At 15.8% G+C, this 20739-nt stretch overlaps 4 protein-coding genes across 4 annotated transcripts; 2 read left to right on the top strand and 2 right to left on the bottom strand.

Moving 5' to 3' along the window:
- Positions 1–1762: 1762 nt before the first annotated feature.
- Positions 1763–9101, top strand: PGAL8A_00380400 (conserved Plasmodium protein, unknown function; the record flags this gene model as incomplete). Its single annotated transcript, XM_028670139.1, has 2 exons — positions 1763–3578; positions 3961–9101. 2 exons carry the CDS (start codon positions 1763–1765, stop codon positions 9099–9101), a joined length of 6957 nt encoding a protein of 2318 aa, XP_028526921.1.
- A 1343-nt stretch (positions 9102–10444) lies between these two features.
- On the bottom strand, positions 10445–15248 carry PGAL8A_00380300 (hypothetical protein; the record flags this gene model as incomplete). Its single annotated transcript, XM_028670138.1, has 10 exons — positions 10445–10569; positions 10661–10732; positions 10947–12782; positions 12956–13264; positions 13375–13507; positions 13585–13888; positions 14073–14442; positions 14550–14780; positions 14957–15124; positions 15203–15248. 10 exons carry the CDS (start codon positions 15246–15248, stop codon positions 10445–10447), a joined length of 3594 nt encoding a protein of 1197 aa, XP_028526920.1.
- Positions 15249–17907: 2659 nt separating this feature from the next.
- On the top strand, positions 17908–18830 carry PGAL8A_00380200 (60S ribosomal protein L13, putative; the record flags this gene model as incomplete). The annotated part of the gene is made up of 2 exons (XM_028670137.1): positions 17908–17919; positions 18234–18830. The coding sequence occupies 2 exons, from the start codon at positions 17908–17910 to the stop codon at positions 18828–18830; spliced, it is 609 nt and encodes a 202-aa protein (XP_028526919.1).
- Positions 18831–19198: 368 nt separating this feature from the next.
- Positions 19199–20218, bottom strand: PGAL8A_00380100 (conserved Plasmodium protein, unknown function; the record flags this gene model as incomplete). Its single annotated transcript, XM_028670136.1, has 2 exons — positions 19199–19586; positions 19824–20218. The coding sequence occupies 2 exons, from the start codon at positions 20216–20218 to the stop codon at positions 19199–19201; spliced, it is 783 nt and encodes a 260-aa protein (XP_028526918.1).
- Positions 20219–20739: the final 521 nt, after the last annotated feature.

The following is a 20739-nucleotide window of genomic DNA, read 5'->3' as shown; positions in this document are numbered from 1 at the left end:
TTTTTTTTTTTTTTTTTTTTTTTTTTTTTTTAAATTTTGTTTGAAAATTTATATTTATTAGTTGAATAACTTTCTATAATTTTTATTTTTTGAATTATAAAGTAGTTTTATATTTGAAGTAATTTATTATTTTATTTATTTTTTTTTTTTTAATTGTGTAAATGCAAAAAAACTTAGTATGATGTTGGTTTATTATTCATTTTGTTAACAAATTTTATTACTCTATTTTTTAATATAATCATTATTTTATAACAAAGTTAATCAGATAAAGAACTTGAATTTTTTATGTTATAGATATAAAAGATAATTCATTATAAATATAAAGTAGTATTTATATTTTCTAATTCATTATAAATATAAAGTAGTATTTATATTTTCTAATTCATTATAAATATAAAGTAGTATTTATATTTTCTAATTCATTATAAATATAAAGTAGTATTAACATTTTCTAATTAATTATAAATATAAAGTAGTATTTATATTTTCTAATTCATTATAAATATAAAGTAGTATTTATATTTTCTAATTCACTATAAATATAAAGTAGTATTTATATTTTCTTTTTTTTTTTTTTTTTAATAAAAGATACCATTTTTGAAATATTTATGATATCAGTCTAAAATATTAGAAAAGGAGGGTAATTCATCAAAATTTACTAAAATTCTTTAAGATAAAAATTCTTATTAATATGTTTCGAGATTATTCTATTAGTTTTACTATAAATTATATTAACTTTTAAAATATGAAAAAAATTTATCAGCAGTTTACATAAAAAATTCATTTTATAATTTTATAATTTCACAATTTCACAATTCAACTTTATAGAATTTAGTTTAAATTAGGTAATGTTTTTGTTGATTCATAATTCATTACACTTAGATTAATATTTATTAAACTATTTATGACTTAAATGCTAAAATGTATAAATTTTATTCATATAAAAATATATATATATAATAGTTATGAAATATATAAAAAACATAAAATAAAATATATGCATGTGTGCACACGTCTACTTATGTTTGTTCTTTAAAATTGTTCTTTTTCATTTTTTTACAAATAATATAAAAATCAAGTTTCATCTAATAATTTATTATAGTTTCATACAAAGTATATGGAAAATAACTTTCATAATTTAATTTTTGAAAAGAAGATAATTTTTATGAATATATTTTTTTTAAAAATATACATACATATTTATAGAAAAAACATATATAAAAATAAAATATGTATATTTACATTTTATAAAATTTTAAATATTATTAATAAAATATATATATTATTTAATAATTCAATGTAAAAGATGAGTGTCACCTTTTTGAGAATTAAATAAAAAGAGAAAAAAAACAAAAGAAAAAGCATAAAAATAGAAAAAAAAAAAAAAAAAAGAAAAAGAAAACATATAAAGAAAAGAAAGAGGAAGAGTAAAAGGAGTGAAAGAAAAAAGAAAATATAAAAAGAAAAGGAAGAGGAACAGTAAAAAAAAAAAAAAAAACAGTAAAAGGAAAAAGAAAAAGAACATATATAAAAAAATTCATAAATAATTTTAGATATATATTAGTAAATATAAAAATAAAAAAATATAAATAAGAATAATGATAATTTTGTAAAGTGTAATAATAATAAAAAATGAATTAAAAAAAAATATCAAATATATTTAATATTGTATAGCTTATTTTTTTATTTTTTTTTTTTTTGTTTATATTTACATTTTTTTTTTTTTTTAACTTTTTACATTTTCTAAAAATATGAAATAACAATGAATGAAGATTTAAAATTAGGGTCAATTCTTTGGCCTAATTTTTGTTCACCTTTTAGTACATCGTGTTATGCAATAAATGAGAGCTGTTCCATTTTAGCTGTTGGGAGTTATGAGGGAAGTATTGTTTTATTTAAAATCGATGAAAATGAAAATTATATAAATGATATAGAAATTATGAATAATTTATGTAGTGGTATTAATAATGTAAAAGATAATAGAAGTGAATATTTAAATTGTAAGGATGCCTTTACAAAAAATAGTGAATGTAAAGAAAACATTAAACAATTCTTGAATTATTGTAAAAATAGTAAAAATTCTTGTAACTTTGAGAATACAAAAAATGTATATATAAATAATAAAAAAAATTATTTTGATGGGAATAGTGATAGCAAAGTTAATATAAATAAAGAAAATTCTTCTATAAATAATAGAATAAATTTACTTCCATATAGCATTCTATTTAATAACAATAGTAATACATGTAATAACACCATCTTACAATTAAATTTTGGTTTATCTTGTTGTTCTATTATTGAGTGTATATCTAGTGAAATATTAATTTCTTTACATATGGATAATATGATATATTTTTGGTCATTAGATGAAGGAAGATGTTTTAAAGTTTTAAGGAATTTTGATTTTTTTATTTATAATTTGAGGATTTTACCTGATAGAAGATTTCTTCTTATATCAGGAGATAAGAAAGTTCTATTAATTGACTTATGGGCGAACAAAGATAAAGAAATTATCGCTTGTCTTATCATTGATAATTATAAAAATAAAGAGATAGATAACAAGGAAGAAATCATAATAAAAAAAGAAAGTGATGATAATTATATAGGGGATATTGATGATAAATATTATTCTTCATCTTATAATGAATTAGAATTAAGTAACATGTCTTCTGTAAATGAAAATCACATAGATAGTAAAAATAATAAAGGAAGTGGTAAAAAAAACATTTTTTTAGAAAATATTCAGATAAATAATAAAAAAAAAGATAACGATAATAAAATATGTTCTATAGCAACAGGATTGGTACCATATTTAAAAGAAGAAAATCAAAGATCATTAATTCAATGCTTTAAATTATTAAAAAGAAAATTTTTTAGTATTCAAGAGAAAAAAGATAAAAATGAAAATCTTTCAAATAATGATTTTATTAAAGATGATGAGAAGTCTAATAAATTAAATGAAGAATATATAAAAATAAAAGAAAATGAAATAAATCAAAATCTTAATAATTTATTTTACTGCCCTGTATTAATTTGTGCATCTTTAAATAATGGAGACATAATATGTTGGGATTTGACTGATTTTCTAAATTATTACAAAAGTAAATGTCGTTTTGTTGTAAGAACTGAAAAAACTGAGATTGAATTGTATAATGAAATTATAGAAGATATAGCTGAGAATTGTATATACGACGATTTAATTAAAAGAAGACTTAACTTCTCTCGTGATATAAACTTAAAAACACATGATAAATGCATAAATAAAGACATATATAAACAAAATCTTGGATTATATGTTATTGAACCAACTTTTATTTCAAATTTACAACAATCACATAATATTTTAGAAATTTCTACTAACGGAAATTCAAGTCAAATATCTATTATTGATAATTATATTGTAATTTTACAGAAAACAAGATTAATTATATATGAAAGAAAAAATTCCTCTTCTTTTTTTGTTCCATTGATGGATTTATTTTGTCCAGATTTTCAAGAATCTCAAAAAAAAAAAAAAAAAAACTCCTATTGGATAGGAATACAAGCTTTAAGAAGTCCAATATGGAAATTTTCCTCAGGTGAATATTATTTTATTTTTTTTTTTGTGTATTATTTTATATATTATTTTATATAATTATAATATTTAACTTTAATAATATATAGCAATGAGATATATAAAATATTAAAATATATACAATTACAAAATTTATAAAAACAAGTATATAATAGTATATTTTTGTTTTAATGTATTACAAAAACAGAATAATTTTAAAAATTTTTTAATTTAGAAATTAATTATAACTTTTATAATTTTTTTTTTTTTATAAATTAAATATTATATTAATTTATATACATATATATATATATATATATATTTTTATTCACTACTATAATACATGTTTCCATTAATTTAAATAGAAAATGTTTAAATTTTTTTTTTTAATAATTTATTATTTTTAGGTGTTTTTAAAAGTATTAGTTTTAAAAAAAAATCATTTAATATTATGCAAAAGTTATCTAAAAATGTATGTGGTTCAATTATAGCATGGACTACTGAAGGAAATTTTTACTGCTATACTTTACCTTTAAAATTCTCTAGTTTATTTTTATCTTTTCAATCAAATATTAAATCTTTTTTTTTAACCAAAATTTCAAAACATTTTTTGGGATCATTTAAGAGTCCAGTTCCTATAATTATTCATAGGAAAAAATTATCAAAAAGTAAAGAAAAAGAAAAAAAGAAAAATAATAATAATAATGGAAATATTGAAATAAAAATAAATAATAGCTATGAAATATTAACTAATGAAAATAAACAATTTTCAGTGGAATCTATCATATCACATAAAAATTCAAATGATGATAATAATTCACTAAAAAATATAAAATACTTAAAAAAAACCAACAATATAAATTTAGAAAAATATTCTAAAGGTAAAGATGATTTATTCTTTTTTTTTATAAATAAAAATTATATGAATAGAATTATTCTTTTTGAATATTTAAACAACAATTGGTATAAAACATCAAAAATAGAGAAAGTATGGTTACTACCCAAACAAAAAAATATAAAAGAAGAAATGAATAACTTAATAAATTATAGTAAGGTAGCAAATGATATAAACATAGAAAATAATAATACATATATGAAAAATGAGAAAAATACAACTAATAATGGTATTATTACTAATAATATGATAAACAATTACATTAATAATGAAAAGATGAACAAAATAAAAAAAGAAGATTCTGATATAAATAGAAAAATAGTAACATATGCTATAGTAGAATATAACTTAAACATATATATTATTACAAGTTATTTAAATGGTATTGTAACTAGTACATTAATTAATACCTATAAAAAAATTCCAAAAAATAAATTAATTTTTCATTTACCTTTGCCAAATGGTTTGTTAAAAAAAAAATTTTTTATAACAACTTTATTTAATGAAAACAATTATTTAATAGGTGGCTCAAGTACAGGAGATATTTTAATATGGAATATATCAAATTTCAAATTAGTTAAATTTCTGAAAAATTGTCATTTATCATATATATGTAGTATCAATAAAGTAATAAATGAAAATTTTATTGTAAACGGAAGTTATTCAAATAAATTACAAAATCATTGGATATTATCTTGTGATGCGTCTAATAATTTAATTTTGTTAAATATTGATGAAAGGAATTATGAAAATAATAAAGACAACTTCTTTTGTAAAAATGATGAATATAAAATAGTTATTACCACTGACGATGAAGTTAATCACTCATATAAAAAAAATTACAAAAATTTAAATTATATGAATACATTTTTAAAAAAAAGAAATTTAATTAACAAAGAAAGAAAATATAACTTATTAAAAATTTCTAAATTTAAAAAAAAATTAAGAATTCGAAAACTCATTAAATATTATTCAATTTCTTATAATAATACGTTAAGTTCAAGAGTATATTATCCAATTAAAATGAAAAAAGAATTAAGGAGAAAAAAAAAAGATGAAAAACTAAAAAATATGACTCATGTATGTTTCCACTGTTGCTTTAAAAAATTAGAAAAAAAAAATGAAATAAATTTTAAATTAATTAATAACATATATATTAATACTTATTCTTCTTTGCTATATATTATTTTATTGAATAACAGCATTTTTATTTATAATTATAGTAATGGTCTTTTTTTAAGATCTATATATGATTCAGAATATGCAAATATATCCAATATCTCTTACGATAAGTCCTATTTAAAATTAGGAGTAAATATAACTAATCTAAATATTTTAAATAAGATAAAATTAAAAAACAATGAAGATACTTTTAAAAATAATATAGATAGGAATGAATATATACTATCTAATTATAAAAATAAAAATAACCTTAGTAAATCTTTCTCTTCTGTATCTTCTTCATCTTCCAACTTTTCTTTCTTGCCATCAGATAATATTAATAAACTAGATAAAATAAAAGAAAAAAAAAATAATATTATGAATATCTTAAATGAAAGTAAAACTATATTAAATGATCAAAATGTTTTTGATAAAGGAAGAAATAAAACAGACCATGCAGAAACAAATGATATTTCCTATATGAAAAAAAAAAAAAATAAAAAAGTAAATTTAAGTAAAAAAATAGAAGTATCAAATTATATAATAAAAAGTCAAATACCTATTATAAGTTTTGTACTATTTAGAGATTATAACTTATCAAAAAAGTTCTTACCTCTAACAAAATTACTGTATCATTATTTCTTACCAAAAAATTGCATAAATATTTGTAAGGAAATATTTCCTTTTTTAATTGATTTTCCTTCTATTCCTTTTTCCTTATGTATACATGGAATAGAATCTTCTCTTTCTTTCGTTATTCCTATATCTACTCAGATATATTACTTTTCTCAAATGAATCCACTGAAATGGAAAAAATATGGAGATACATATATTACTATAAGTAATAAAAGAGAAAATAAATATATGTTAAAAAAAAAAAGAAAAAAGATAAAATATTTTTATGATTGTTTAAATTTAGACTATGATTTTTCTTTTTATAAAAAATTTGAAAAGAAATATTTTTTAAGTAATAAATTTAAGAAGAAATATATTTATTTTGATGTAAAAATGGGAAGTCTAAAAAATTATTCTAAAGATTTCAAAGAATTATCAAAATACAAAAATTTTAAAAAATTTGATATTATTAAAAATAATTCATATAATAATCATAATAAGTATTTTATTAATAATTATACCAAAAGAAATAAAGTAATTTTAGGTTTATTAGAAAATAACAAAAGTTTTAATAAAAATTATTCAAATTCAAATATATGTAGTGATTATTTTAAAAATGAATATAATAAAACTAATGACTCTGATAGTAATAATTCGTATAATTTTAATAAAAATAATAAAGAATGTAATCTTATGGAAAACTATGAAAAACGTCAAAATTACAATATTTTGCGTTATAATTATTATAACTATATAGAAAATGAGAAAAAATATTCCTTTGAATCCCCAAAATGTTTTTTAAATTACTCTGATGATAATAACACACGTTTATCATCTGATAAGTCGAGCATATACTTATATATAAGAAAGAGTAAAAAAAAGAAAAAAAAATCGATAATAAAAACAAAATATATCTATTTTAATAATACTATTAGTATATATTGCAATAGTTTATATGTAAAAACCTTGTATTGCTGTTTTACTTTGAGATTTTTAAATATGTGGTGTTCAATTTATAAAATTAAATATAATGACTATATTATAAATAAATTTAAACAATATATAGTTGATAATTTAGTTCAATATAACACCCCAAATTTATTTTTATTAAGTTATATATCAATGTATCCCTATGATAAAAGCATAAGGTTACAGTTACAAAAGTTTTTGCTTAACATAATAGGGAATATAAGTGAGAAAAAATTAGATAAATATACAAAAGCATCTACAGAAGTATTAAGAATAAATAATAAAAAAAAAAGAATTATTGAAAAAAATATTGATGAAATTTCTTTATATGATGCAAGTGGAACATATATAATATCTATAATTATACCAAAAATAGGAAGCTTATTTTTGTATCCGTTTATTTATGCAGACGAAATTTGTTTAACTTTACTGTTACTATTATTGGTAGTTAAAGCAGAATATTTATGGAGATCTAAAACTTTTTATACAAATGCTAATATGACAACATTAATAATACATCATATATGCTATTATATATTTGTAGATACTAAGTATTTTTTAGAAAAAAATAATAAATTTAATAAATTTAAACTATTTCATTTTATACATTTATTGTCATTAAGTTTTTCTATTACATGGGATCTTCATATATTAACGCAAAAGGGAATTTTTACTAACAATATGAAAAATATTTCTAATACCTCTTTCAACTTGAATTTAAAGAAAGAAGATTTTAAATTTAACAGAAAACTTATCAATAACAATTATTTTAAAACACTAAAAAATTATTATATTATTGGAAACTCACCAGAAGAGAAATTAAGTAATTCATTAAGTGAAATAAACATGAAAAATTACATAGAAGATTATATAGAATACATAGATAAATTTAATGAAGTAGAATTTGAAAAAGAAGAATTTTATATATATTCGAGCGAAAATGTTTCTATAGATGTATATAATGAAAATAATAATGTAATTAATAAAACTAATGATATTTTTAAAACATCAAAATTATACACAGATAAATATTATCATAAATATATGAATGATGATGATAAGAGCATATCTTTTAACAAAAACAAAAGTTTATATAGTGAATCCTATCAAATGAATTGTGATGATAGCAAAAAGAAGAAACATATATCAACGATTAATGAAAATAATTATATAAATATATGTCATTTTATATTGAATCTATTTGAATTATATACATTATCATTAAATAATATTAGTTTTCTTAAAATTTTAATAAACATTGGAAGAATTGAACCCTTTTTATTTTTAAAGACATTGTATTATATAACAGCAAATGTACAAAAACGTGTATCATGTATTAATAAAATATTATTTCTCATAATTATTTTAATTAAAAATTACAAAAGTATATTTATATACTACTTGAATATAATAATTGATATATTATTAAATTCATTAGATCCTTCTAATAACGTAAGAATTTTATGTCTAAAATTATCAACAAGTTTAATTTATACTTTAGTAAAACATTATCCTATTTGTTCATTTAATAAATTTACTCAAAAATTAGCTGTTGTAAATAATATCAATAAGTGTATTTATTTATATGATTTAAAAAATGCTAAAAAGTTAAAAATTTTTCAAGGACATAAGAAAAATATTAACTGCATAAAATTTAATACAAGTGGATCATATTTAGCATCTTATTCTAAATTAGATTTATCTTTTAAAATATGGAATTGTACGACTACTGGTTTATTTAGTGGATTTTTAAAAATTCAATCAAAATACTGTCGTGATATACAATTATCAAAAATTAAATTAAGTTATTTATATTTATCGGATGATTATATTGATATTATTTATAAAAAAAAAAATGAGTGGATTTTAAAAAGAGAAGATAATGTTAGCTATTTAATTTATATTTAAAGTATCAATTTTTAATACAAAAAATTATTATTTATTTATTATCTTATATATAACAAAATACTAAAGAAATTTTTAACTACAATAAAAATAAAATAAAAGATATACTATTTGATTTATATTTTAATAATAATTTTGTTTATATTCATATGTTTTATTTATACTTAATATATATTTGTTTTATATATATATATATATATATATATATATATATATATATATATATATATATATTTTTCTATTTCTACTTTTATTTCATGCATATTCTTTATGATACCATTATTTTATTGTACAATGTGTGTATGTCTAAATGTTTATTCTTATTTTATTAGTATACATATATTATTTATTTATTTATTTATTTATTTAATTATTTATCTATTTATTCATTCTTTCATTCATTCATATTTTATTTCAATATATATTAAAATTTGATTCGCATTTTTATTTATGATATATTTAAAATGTCCTTTTTAAAAAAAAAAAAAAAAAAATCCCTTATTTATTTTTTATTAAATTCTCTTTTTTTCCTTTTTTTTTTTTTTTAGTAATAATTTTAAATTGTATATTTCACTTTAAAGATTTTCTTTCTTTTTCTTGCATATAATTTTTTTTTTTTTTTTTTTTTTTTATTAATATTTCAAATTTTTTATTAAAAAAAAAATTCTTTCATTTTTAAATTCTTGGTTTTCATTTATTTTAAAATAACACTTAAGGATACAACATTTTTATGAAATTATGAAGTATTATTATATATTTTAAATTTTTATAAATGAATTTTGTATTTTTAAAAAAAAAAACTATTGAATAAATAGGAGAAATATTTTCCATAAAATATGTTATATATATTAATAAACATATTTTTGTAAATAAGAATTATTATCTTATATATAGAAAAAAAATTTTTAAAGATTCTTTTTTTTTATTATGTTTTATTTCCATATATTAATTTTATTATGTCTTTTTTTTTTTTATTTTTAATTGTATATATACCTTTATTATTTAAAGACTTTTATAAGTTTTTAAAATAAAAATAGAAAAAAATGAAAGCATTAAAATAAATTTTTATATATTTAAAATTAAAAATTATTTTTATAAATTAAATTTTTATTATTTGTAACTTTTATTTCAAGATTAATATAAATACTCTAATATATTTTTTATAAATTATAATTAAAAGAATACATCTATTTAAACAAATATGATGGTTCCTCTTTTAAATTTATCACGTATATTGATATATTTAATGATATTTAAAAAAAAAAAAAAAAATAAATTTATAATTAATTAAAGTATATAAAAACTATAAAATAGAAGAATCCTCTATATAAAAAAAATAATATATCTTATTCTTTCTTTTCTAAAATAGGAATAGACAAATAGCATATATTATGCAAAGAATTCATTTGTATTAAAATTTGCTCATAATAAACTCTTATAGTTGAAGGAATATTTATTTCTAGTATATTTTCTAAAAATGAAATAAAAAAAAATTCACTTAATTTTTTTACATAAAATTTTATATATATAAAAGATTATTTTATTTTTTTTTTTTTATATACCCTCTTCCATTTGAGTGGAAATAAATTTTAAAGAATTTCTTTTTGTTTTTTCTATTCTATCTATATTTCCTCCTATTAAAAAAAAAAAAACATCAACAACAAAATAATTATAATTTAAAGTTAACTAAAAGCAATTAAATATTTCTTATTTAATTTATTATAAATGCTTTATCATTTTTATATCAAAATTTTTGTAAAATTCGTGGAATTTTAGATTTTAAGAACATCTCTTCTTTTGTTAGATATTTATTTTATTTTATATTTTTTCCTTTTTTTTCTTTTTAACCTTTAACATAGATAAAAACTTCATAGAAGTAATTAGAATGTATTATTTTGTAATAAAAAGTGTTTTTATTATTTGTATTTTCATTTACAGAATTTATACCATTTTCCAAATAAATACTTCTAGAAACTTCATTTGGTTTTTTGTTTGTTATTTTTTTTTGTTCTTCTTTATAATCAATAGCATAAGGTACTTTTAACATACGTGTTGAATTTGTATTTAAATAAGAGGAAAATTTGTATTGAGGAGATAAAATATTTTTCATTTTATTACTATTTAAAGCAGAATTTTTATGATTATATTTATTTTCAGAAATATATTTATTAGAACATTTTTCGAAAGATAAATAATCATTATACATAAAAATGACATTGTGATATTTTTCTTCAACTTTTTCTAATAAATCAGAATTATTTCCATCTAAATTTTCTTTATCTTTAGCATCTCTAATTTTGTTTTGGATGTCTGCATCATTTTTAATTATTATATGTTTTGTATAATCATCATTATGTAATATATTTTTGAAAATTATTGGATTTTCATTATTTGTTTTGATATTTGTTTTGATATTTTTTTTTTGATAGCTATTATAAAAATAATTCTCCCCATAATCATTTAAAAATTTATTTTCACATATAATAATAGGAAAATCATCATAATTAAATGGACATATTTTATTTTCTAATAAGTTCACATCTATAATGTTTCCCAAAAATTTAGAATAATTACATTCTCTCTTACTATAAAATTGACTATCATCTTTTATTAGATATACAAATACTACATCTTTAAATGAACATAACATTAAGTTTCCATCTAAATTTAATTCAGTATAAAAAATATCTTTTTTAAAAATTAAGGTATTCATTAAATTATTGATACAAGCATTTTCTGACATAAAATCAATAATATTATTGTCAGTAGTAGTATGATAATTAATTATTCTATCATTTCCATTTTTATTACTTAATATGTTAGAAGAAGAATTAGGATTTGATATGTTATTTGTATCATTTTTATTATATACATTTCTTTGTTCTACTACTTTTCTTATTTCTTCAAAATTATTCTTCATAAAAAATATAACTTTATTAAATATATATAAATTATAGTATGAAACTTTATTATTATTAATTTCCTTTTGATAATCTTTACAGTCATTATTATTTACATAATTCTCAAGGTTTGTTTCACTTATATCATTTATTTTTTTCTTTATATATGTTTCTTCTTTTTTATAATTTATTTTATTTTTATCAAGCACATTAATAAAAATATTATCATTATCAATTAATGTATCATCTTTTTTTTCTTTTCTTAAATAAATAATTTTATAACGGAATTGTATATCATTTAATACATCTCTTAAATAAATATTTATGTTTGATTCAAGGATATCTTTTTTATTTAAAATAATATTTTCTTCAATGAGCTTTTTAAAGAAGGAATTTGCAAGTTTTATATCATCATTAATGTAATCTTCAAATAATTCAAAAAAAGACAAATTCAAATTTAATGATAAATTTAAAATATTTTTAATACTATTTTCAAATAAATTATATAAATATAATTTTTTATTTGAACTAACAATCAATTTCATATTATTTATATCGTACAATTTTATCATATCAATGGTTTCAATACTGTTTCTAAATATTTTATAAAGAGCTATGCAATATTTATTATTCATATCTATAAATTTAAATTTATTTATATTATGATCATTATAAAAATTATAACAACTACTATTAAATATTGTATAAATATAAATTGATCCTTCATTAAAACCACAAAATAAATATTTATTATCTTTACTAAATTCAAAACAAGTAACATATCCTATTAAAAAAAAAAAATAAAAAAATAATATACATATATATATATATATATATATATTAAAGGAAAATAAGTAAAATAAAATATTATAAATATAGAAAAAATATTTATTAAACAAATATAAAAATATTCAATAAAGATATAGATATATAAATAAGAATGTTATTTTTAATTACTATTATGTGAATAAGAAATTGAATAAAAGGAAGATAAAACTGAATTTAACTCTTCGTAAAATACTATTTTATTATTTATTGAAAATACAAAAATATTGCTTATATTATTTTTTTCTTTTCGTATAATTTTTTTTTTTTCATTTTTTAAATCCATTTGATATTTATCTTCACAAAAACATTTGAATTTATTATTATTTCCTTCATTCTCATTTTCTTCTGTCTTTTCTACATAATTTTTTTTTTTTTGTTTTTTGTTGTTATGAGTGGAAATGATACAATTAACTTTTCCTTCTACAACTAAAGGACAATCTACAAAATAAAAATTTTTTAGCGTAAAAAAGAAATATTTTTTTTAAATTTAAATTTCAAAAATGAACGAATTTATTTTCATTATCTATTTATTATTATATTTTTTTTACTATATAATGTGTTATCAAGATTTAACATCCTTATTAAACTTTTATCTTCTTTATAAAAATTAATCATTGCAATAATATATTTATTTTTACTTTGTATAAATGTAGATATATATATATCATTTTCAAATATTTCCTATAAAAAAACAAAGTAAAAAAAGAGAAAAAAAATTTTAACTATTAATTATTTAATATTTTTTAAATATTTTATACTTTTAGAATTATAAATTCATCGTTATATATATTCATTAGAATAACATGAGTATTTGTAGCTATCAATATAAAATTCAAATAATATTCTGAATAATTTATCCACTTAAATGGTACTATATTTTCTTCTATTTGGAATTTTTTTTTGTAATAATTATTTAATAATACATTTATATCTGATTTGTTACATTTAGTTTTATTGTCTAATTCTTTAATTCGATAAATCATTCCATTTTTTAAGATACATATCAGTATATTATCAAGTAAAAATATTAATTTAATACAACTTTTAGATATTTCATAATATCTTATAAAAAAAAAACAAAGAAGAAAAAAAAAATATATATACATATGTATATATATATATATATATATATATATATATATATATATATATATATATATATATATATATATAATAGATTTTATTTATAAATAATTATTTAACACATTTTATATAAAATATAAAAATATTTATTTTTTATTTTTACTTTTTAGCAATATATTTATCGAATAAATAAATATTTCCTTTATTTGTTCCTATAAAATATTTATTTGTATTAATTGAACAAATAGTTGAAATTTTATCTAAAGGAATTAAATTATTATAAATAGGTTTAAAACAATTTATTTTCAATTCTATATAAAAAGAAAAATACCACATATATAAACATTTTGAACTATAAGTTAAAATTGTTAAATATTCTAAATAATCATATATATTTTTATTATCCCTTATATTATTTTTATAAATATCATAATTAAACCATAAAAATATTTTTTCTATTTTATTCATATGAGTATATATACATAAGATAGGTTTTTGTGTATTTAATAAAGACCAAAAACTTATAGTTTTATCTAGAAAAATTTACAAAAAAAAAAAAAAAAAAAAAAATAAAAATAATAAAGTATTAAATATTTATATGTAAATAAATTGTCTATATACACTTTTTATTTTTTATAACATTTATCGTTAGTTAGTATTACTAAACATTCAAGAGCATCTACAAAATTAATATCTGATATCATACATTGTTTATAAGAAATATCATTTTTATGAATTATTTGTTTATTATTAAAAGTATAATTAAAAAAATCATAACTTTCTATATTTTTTATTTTTATATTATATTTTTCTTTATATTCATCAATATCCCACAAAGACACGTAACAACCTGTATAATGATTAAAATCACCTAAAAATATATATTTAAAAAAATTAAAAAATTATAAATAGATACGAAAAAAAAAAAAAAAAAAAGTAAATATATATATATAGTAAAAAATATATAATTTATTAATATTATTTTTGAATTAACTATGTTAATTTTTCTTTCTATGTTTTTTTTGAAATTTTATATTTAATTTTTACATGTTAAGGCTAACTTTAGATGGTTAGAATATCTAAAAATATATATATAACCAATATGCTTCTTATATAAATTAATTATATTTTCTTCTAAATTTAGAACATATATAATATTTTCAATAATATATCCTATTTTATTTTTAGTTATTATATGAATATTTCTTTTTAAATCTGATAGAAATAAATTTTTAATATAATAAATATATTAAAAAAAAAAAATTATTTTTTTATTTCTTATAATTTTTAAACCTCTGTTGTTTCCGAAAATAGATATTAATTTAATATTTTTGTCCATTTTTTTTTTTTTTTTTTTTTTGGAATATTTATAAAAATATCTAATATACACATTTCTTTTCCTTCTTCATGTGTTAGACATATACTACAGTTATTTCACATAATAAAATAATTTATCTACAAATATAAATAAAAAAGTAGTAACCTTTTAACTCTTAAAATGAAACAAATTAACTTAATAACAACATTGTAGAACAGGAAAATTTATTACTTTTTAATATTATTCTGAACTTTTTTTATAATAAGTAGATTAATATATATATATATATATAATATTTTTATTATTAATATTTATTTTTTACTTTTTTAATTCTTTTCTAAAAGTTTTATCATGGGATTTCATATATTTTTTAACAATTTGTTTTTACAAAATATAATATTTATATTTTTTCTTATTATTAAATTGATACTTCTTAGTTAAGCATTTGACATATTAAATTTAAATTTTAAAAATCCCCATAAATAATTTTCTTTTTTTTTTTTTTATAGGAATATATAATATATACACACATAGAAAAATAGAAAAAAATTTATTTTTTTAGAAAAATTAGTTATTACTAGAAAAAATAAAAAGAAAGTTCTTAATGTACAATTAAAAGAAAAAAAATAAAACATTTATAAATAGTTAGACTTAAAAAAAAAAAAAAATAGAATACCATATTCTATAAAAGGATATTTTTTAAAATATCTTAAAAAAAAAAATTTAGTATCTCAATTATTTTTTTCTATAGAAAGAATGAAAAGAAAGTAATAATTAGCATGTCTGAATTTTTTTTCATTTTTATCGAAAAAAAAAAAAAATAAACATATTTAAAAAATTTTCTCTATTTTTTTTTTAAACTAATAAAATTGTAGAAAGAAAAAAAATTTAATAAATAAAAATGCCTTTCTTATTGTATAACTTCTAATAAGTGAAGACTTGAAAAATGAATGTAGAATATAAAATAAGTAAAATAATTGTCCAAATGGTATTTTAGGATAACAAAAGAAAATGCCTTATAGAAATAATTAAAAACATAATGGAGATAAAAAGATTATTTAATAATCTTTGAATAGAAAAAAGAATAAAAAAAAAAAACAAAATAAATTACATACAATAAAGAAAAAGGAAAGAATTATTAAAATTGTAATATTTAGACCTTTTAGGAACTATAAATTTAATAATTATTATCCTTATAATTATATGATATAAAAAGAAAGTGTATGCATTTTAATTAAAAATTATTATGTTATTTTATGACATTTTTTTTTAATATAAATAATTAGGAACATATAATATTTTATAGATACATGTTCTACTATTGCTACTAATACAGTTTTACATCTAAAATATAAAGTATATTATTAACCTTTTTTTTTTTTTTTTTTTTTTTTTTTTTAATTAAAATATAAATAAAGATAATTGAATATAATAAAAAAGGTATTTTGTACAAAAAATTGTAATCATTAATTTTATATTTTATTTCGGAATAAATTTAAATTACTAATTACTAAATAGTAATTTGAAAATAATATATTAATTATGAAAAAAAAAAAAAAAAAGAAAAATATTACAATTGCAAATAAGAAATCACATTTATAATTATTAATTATTAATTTTAATTTGTTTTGTGTATTTTTTTTAAGTATCAACATAACAAAAAAAAAAAAAATAATAAAAGTAAGTTGAAGTTCATATATAGATGTCTTTATCATTAAAATACATTATTAGTGATAATGTGTTATATTTTAACAACTTGAATAATATTAACATTAGATATTGAACAAAAAAAAAATTTTATTATAAAAACATTTATAAAAATATATAAAAAAAAATGACATTTTCAATCTAAAACAAAATATAATATAGATGTGCTTCTTATCTATATTTCAAAATTAATTTTTATTTTCTTAAGGGGTGAGGAATTATGGAGAGAGTTAAGTGGTGAAGTATCAAATTCTATAATATAAAAATACTACAAGAATAACATATATAATTGCAAAAATATATTATTTTTCTTTTTCTTAATATTCTCTTTATTTTATTTTTTTTTTTTAATATATTAAAATTTTATTAAAAGAAATATTTAAATTTAAAGGATATTTTTTTTTTTAAAAATTTTTTGTAGATTAAATTTGAAAAAAAAAAAAAATAAAGATCTTCAAAAAAAGTGTATAAAAAAAAAAAAAAAAAAAAAAAAATTGTGTTTAATGAAATATATGTATGAGAAAATTTTTTTTTTTAAATATTGTAAAAATGAAGAATGTTTTTTAAAATTTATTTACATAATATATATATATATATATAGATTTTTTTTTTTTTTACTAATTATGTTCATATAGTGCTTTATATAATAAAATAATTTCATATATATGATAAAAATAATTGTATAAATTTTAATTTTTTACTTGAATTATTTTTAATTTGATCAGTGAAAAAATAATTTATAAGATTTTATAATTCATATTTTTCATATCTCTTTTTTAATTTTATTTTGTATTATTTTATTCTATTTTAAATACATTTTTATTTTTTCACTTTATATTTTTATTTAAATTTTTTTTTTTTTTTTTTTTTTGTATACTATTAAATTTTAAGAGAAATCTTGAATTTTTGTTTTATGAATATTTTTTATAAAAAGATAATAAAAATTATTTTTACTTAGATACATTTATAAAAGATGTTTAAAAAGGTAAAATACTTCTATATAATTTTTTATTAAAAAAAAAAAAAAAGAAAAAAAAACAATGTTTATATACCTTTTTTGTATAATTTTGAAAATAAAATATGATTCCTATATATAAAAAAAGAATAATACTTATATATTTATAATATTTAAAAAAAATACATTTATATGAATACATATTTAAAAAGAAGTATTATATATATATATATATATATGTAAAATAAATAAATTATAAAAAAGAAAAATTATATTTAATTATATAAGAGTTTATATAAAATTATAATTTTTTTTTTTTTTTTTTTTTTTTTTTTTTACTGAAGGTATATGTAATAGATTGCAAAGGTCATTTGTTAGGGAGATTAGCTTCCATAATAGCAAAAGAATTATTAAAAGGACAGAGAGTAGTAGCAGTTCGATGTGAAGAAATAAATATATCAGGTAGTTTATATAGAAATAAATTGAAGTATTCAAAATTTTTGAGATTAAGAACAAACACTAATCCAAGAAAAGGACCTTTTCATTTAAGAGAACCATCAAAAATTTTATGGAGATGTGTTAGAGGAATGTTACCACATAAAACATTTAAAGGAAAAATTGCATTAAAAAAATTAAAAGTTTTTGTTGGTGTACCATATCCTTATGATAAAATGAAAAAATATGTTTTACCAAGTGCATTAAGAGCATTTAGATTAAAAAAAAATAGACGATATTGTAGATTAGGAACATTGAGTTCAAGAGTGGGATGGAATTATGATGATTTAGTTAAAAAAAATGAAGCATTAAGAAAAAAGGTATCAAAAACATTTTATAAAAAAAAAGTTAATAGCTTGAATGAAAAAAAAGAATTAAAAACAAAAGCATTAAGTTTAATTAACCCAGAACAACGTCAAGTATTAGAAAATTTTGGTTATGCATAATATATTTGTGTTTTTACTTTTATTTTTTTTATTTTAATTTTCGAAATGATAAATTGATAATTAAAAAAAAAAAAAAAAAAAAAAAATTGAATAAATAATATAAAATTAATTTTCTAATGTAATAAATAAATAAAGAACTTTAAAATAAACTTTAGTATAATTAAATAAAGTCAAAAATATTGATTATATTAAAATATACAATTTAAAAAAAAAAATAAATATAATAAAACATTAATAGGTTAAACTTTTATGAACTAAATTTTTTTTTTTATTTACATTTGCATTTTTACTTTTTTTAAAACTTCAATTTTTGTATATAAATAATATATATAAATAATATATAAAAAATATTTAAATTTTTTTTTTTTTTATTTAGAAAAAATATTTTTTATATAATTAAACTTTTCTATTAATTTATCATGTTTATTGCTTTTTTTTTTTATTTCATCAATAATGGTATTTATATTTAAACTGATATCACTTAACTCATCTTCAATAAAAAACATAGAGAAATTTTCGTTACTCCAATGCTTAGATAAATAAAAAAGGAAGTTAATTGTATTTAATAAATTGAAGTTATAATCTTCTTTTCTATTTTCATCATCTAATATATTGTTTTCTTCATTAGAATTGTTATCTTCTAATAAAACATTCAGGTTATTTTTTATAATATATATAAAATATTTTATATCATCACAATTGCAATTAGACTTAATAAAACCATAATAATTATCTTTATTAATTTTTAGTATATTCCTAAAAAAAAAATAAAGAAAATGTAAGATTAATTTTGTAAATATAAAAGGATGTTTAAAAAAAATATTTTGAAATATGATAACTTATATAAATTGAATATTTTTAAAAGAAGGAAAAAAAAAAAAAAAAAGACATATATTGAGAGTGAGAAAAATGATTATACACCAATTTAATAATATAACAAAATAATAATTAAAATGTAAAAAGGATAAATATTTAAACAAAAGAATATTATACAAAAATTGTTTTATTTCACTGGATTTTGTGTGGCTTTTATCAATTAAAGAATCAAATTTTTCCTTTTTATTATTAATTTTAAATTGAGTAATCATAAAATTTAAATTATTTCTTCTCTTTTTTTCTTGAAGATATTCACTTTTAGAATTAAAAGGACAAATGTTTAAATTTATATAGTCTTCATAGGAAACTTTTTCTTCATATTTTCTAATAGGTTTCATATTTACAGAATCAACTATATTGCAAAAATCTTTATAACTTTTGCATGATTTAACTATCTCCTTTTTTTTATCATCCTTTTTTTTATACTCATCGTCTCTCATGATACTTTTTATAAAATCATTTCTCATTTTTTTTAGATTTAAAGAATGTGTAATATTCTCATTTAATCTCATTTTTAATATTTATGATAGATTCAGATGTAATCAAGAGTTTAAAAATAGCTTTTTAATTGTATTTTAATTTAAATACTATATTTTATTTTATCTATTTTATCTATTTTTTTTTTTTTTTTTTTTTTTTCCCATATTACATATTTTTATTATTAAATTTGTTTTTATTTTAGTTCTATATGTATATATATATATATATTTTTCCTTTTAAATTTTTTATATTTTTATATTATTTATCATTTATAATTTTTCTATATTTTTTTATTATATATATTTTTATTTTTTGTATATTTTTTTTTTCTCTTTAATTTTACATATATTTTTCTAACAATTTATTTATCTTAATATCTTTCTAATTATAAATTTTATATTGTTTTTTTAAAGAGAAAGTTTGTGTCTAAATTTTTTTTTTAAAGTAATACTATTATAAACTACTAAAAATAAAATCTATAATAGAATACATTATTAACTTTAGTAAGAAACCTATTATATTTAATAAAAAATTATAAGTTAAAAAATTATAA

This window comes from Plasmodium gallinaceum, assembly GCF_900005855.1.
Source record: "Plasmodium gallinaceum strain 8A genome assembly, contig: PGAL8A_v1_108, whole genome shotgun sequence".
Lineage (NCBI taxonomy): Eukaryota > Apicomplexa > Aconoidasida > Haemosporida > Plasmodiidae > Plasmodium > Plasmodium gallinaceum.
Note: the sequence above shows the minus strand (reverse complement) of the source record. Positions and strands in the feature narration are given on the sequence as shown.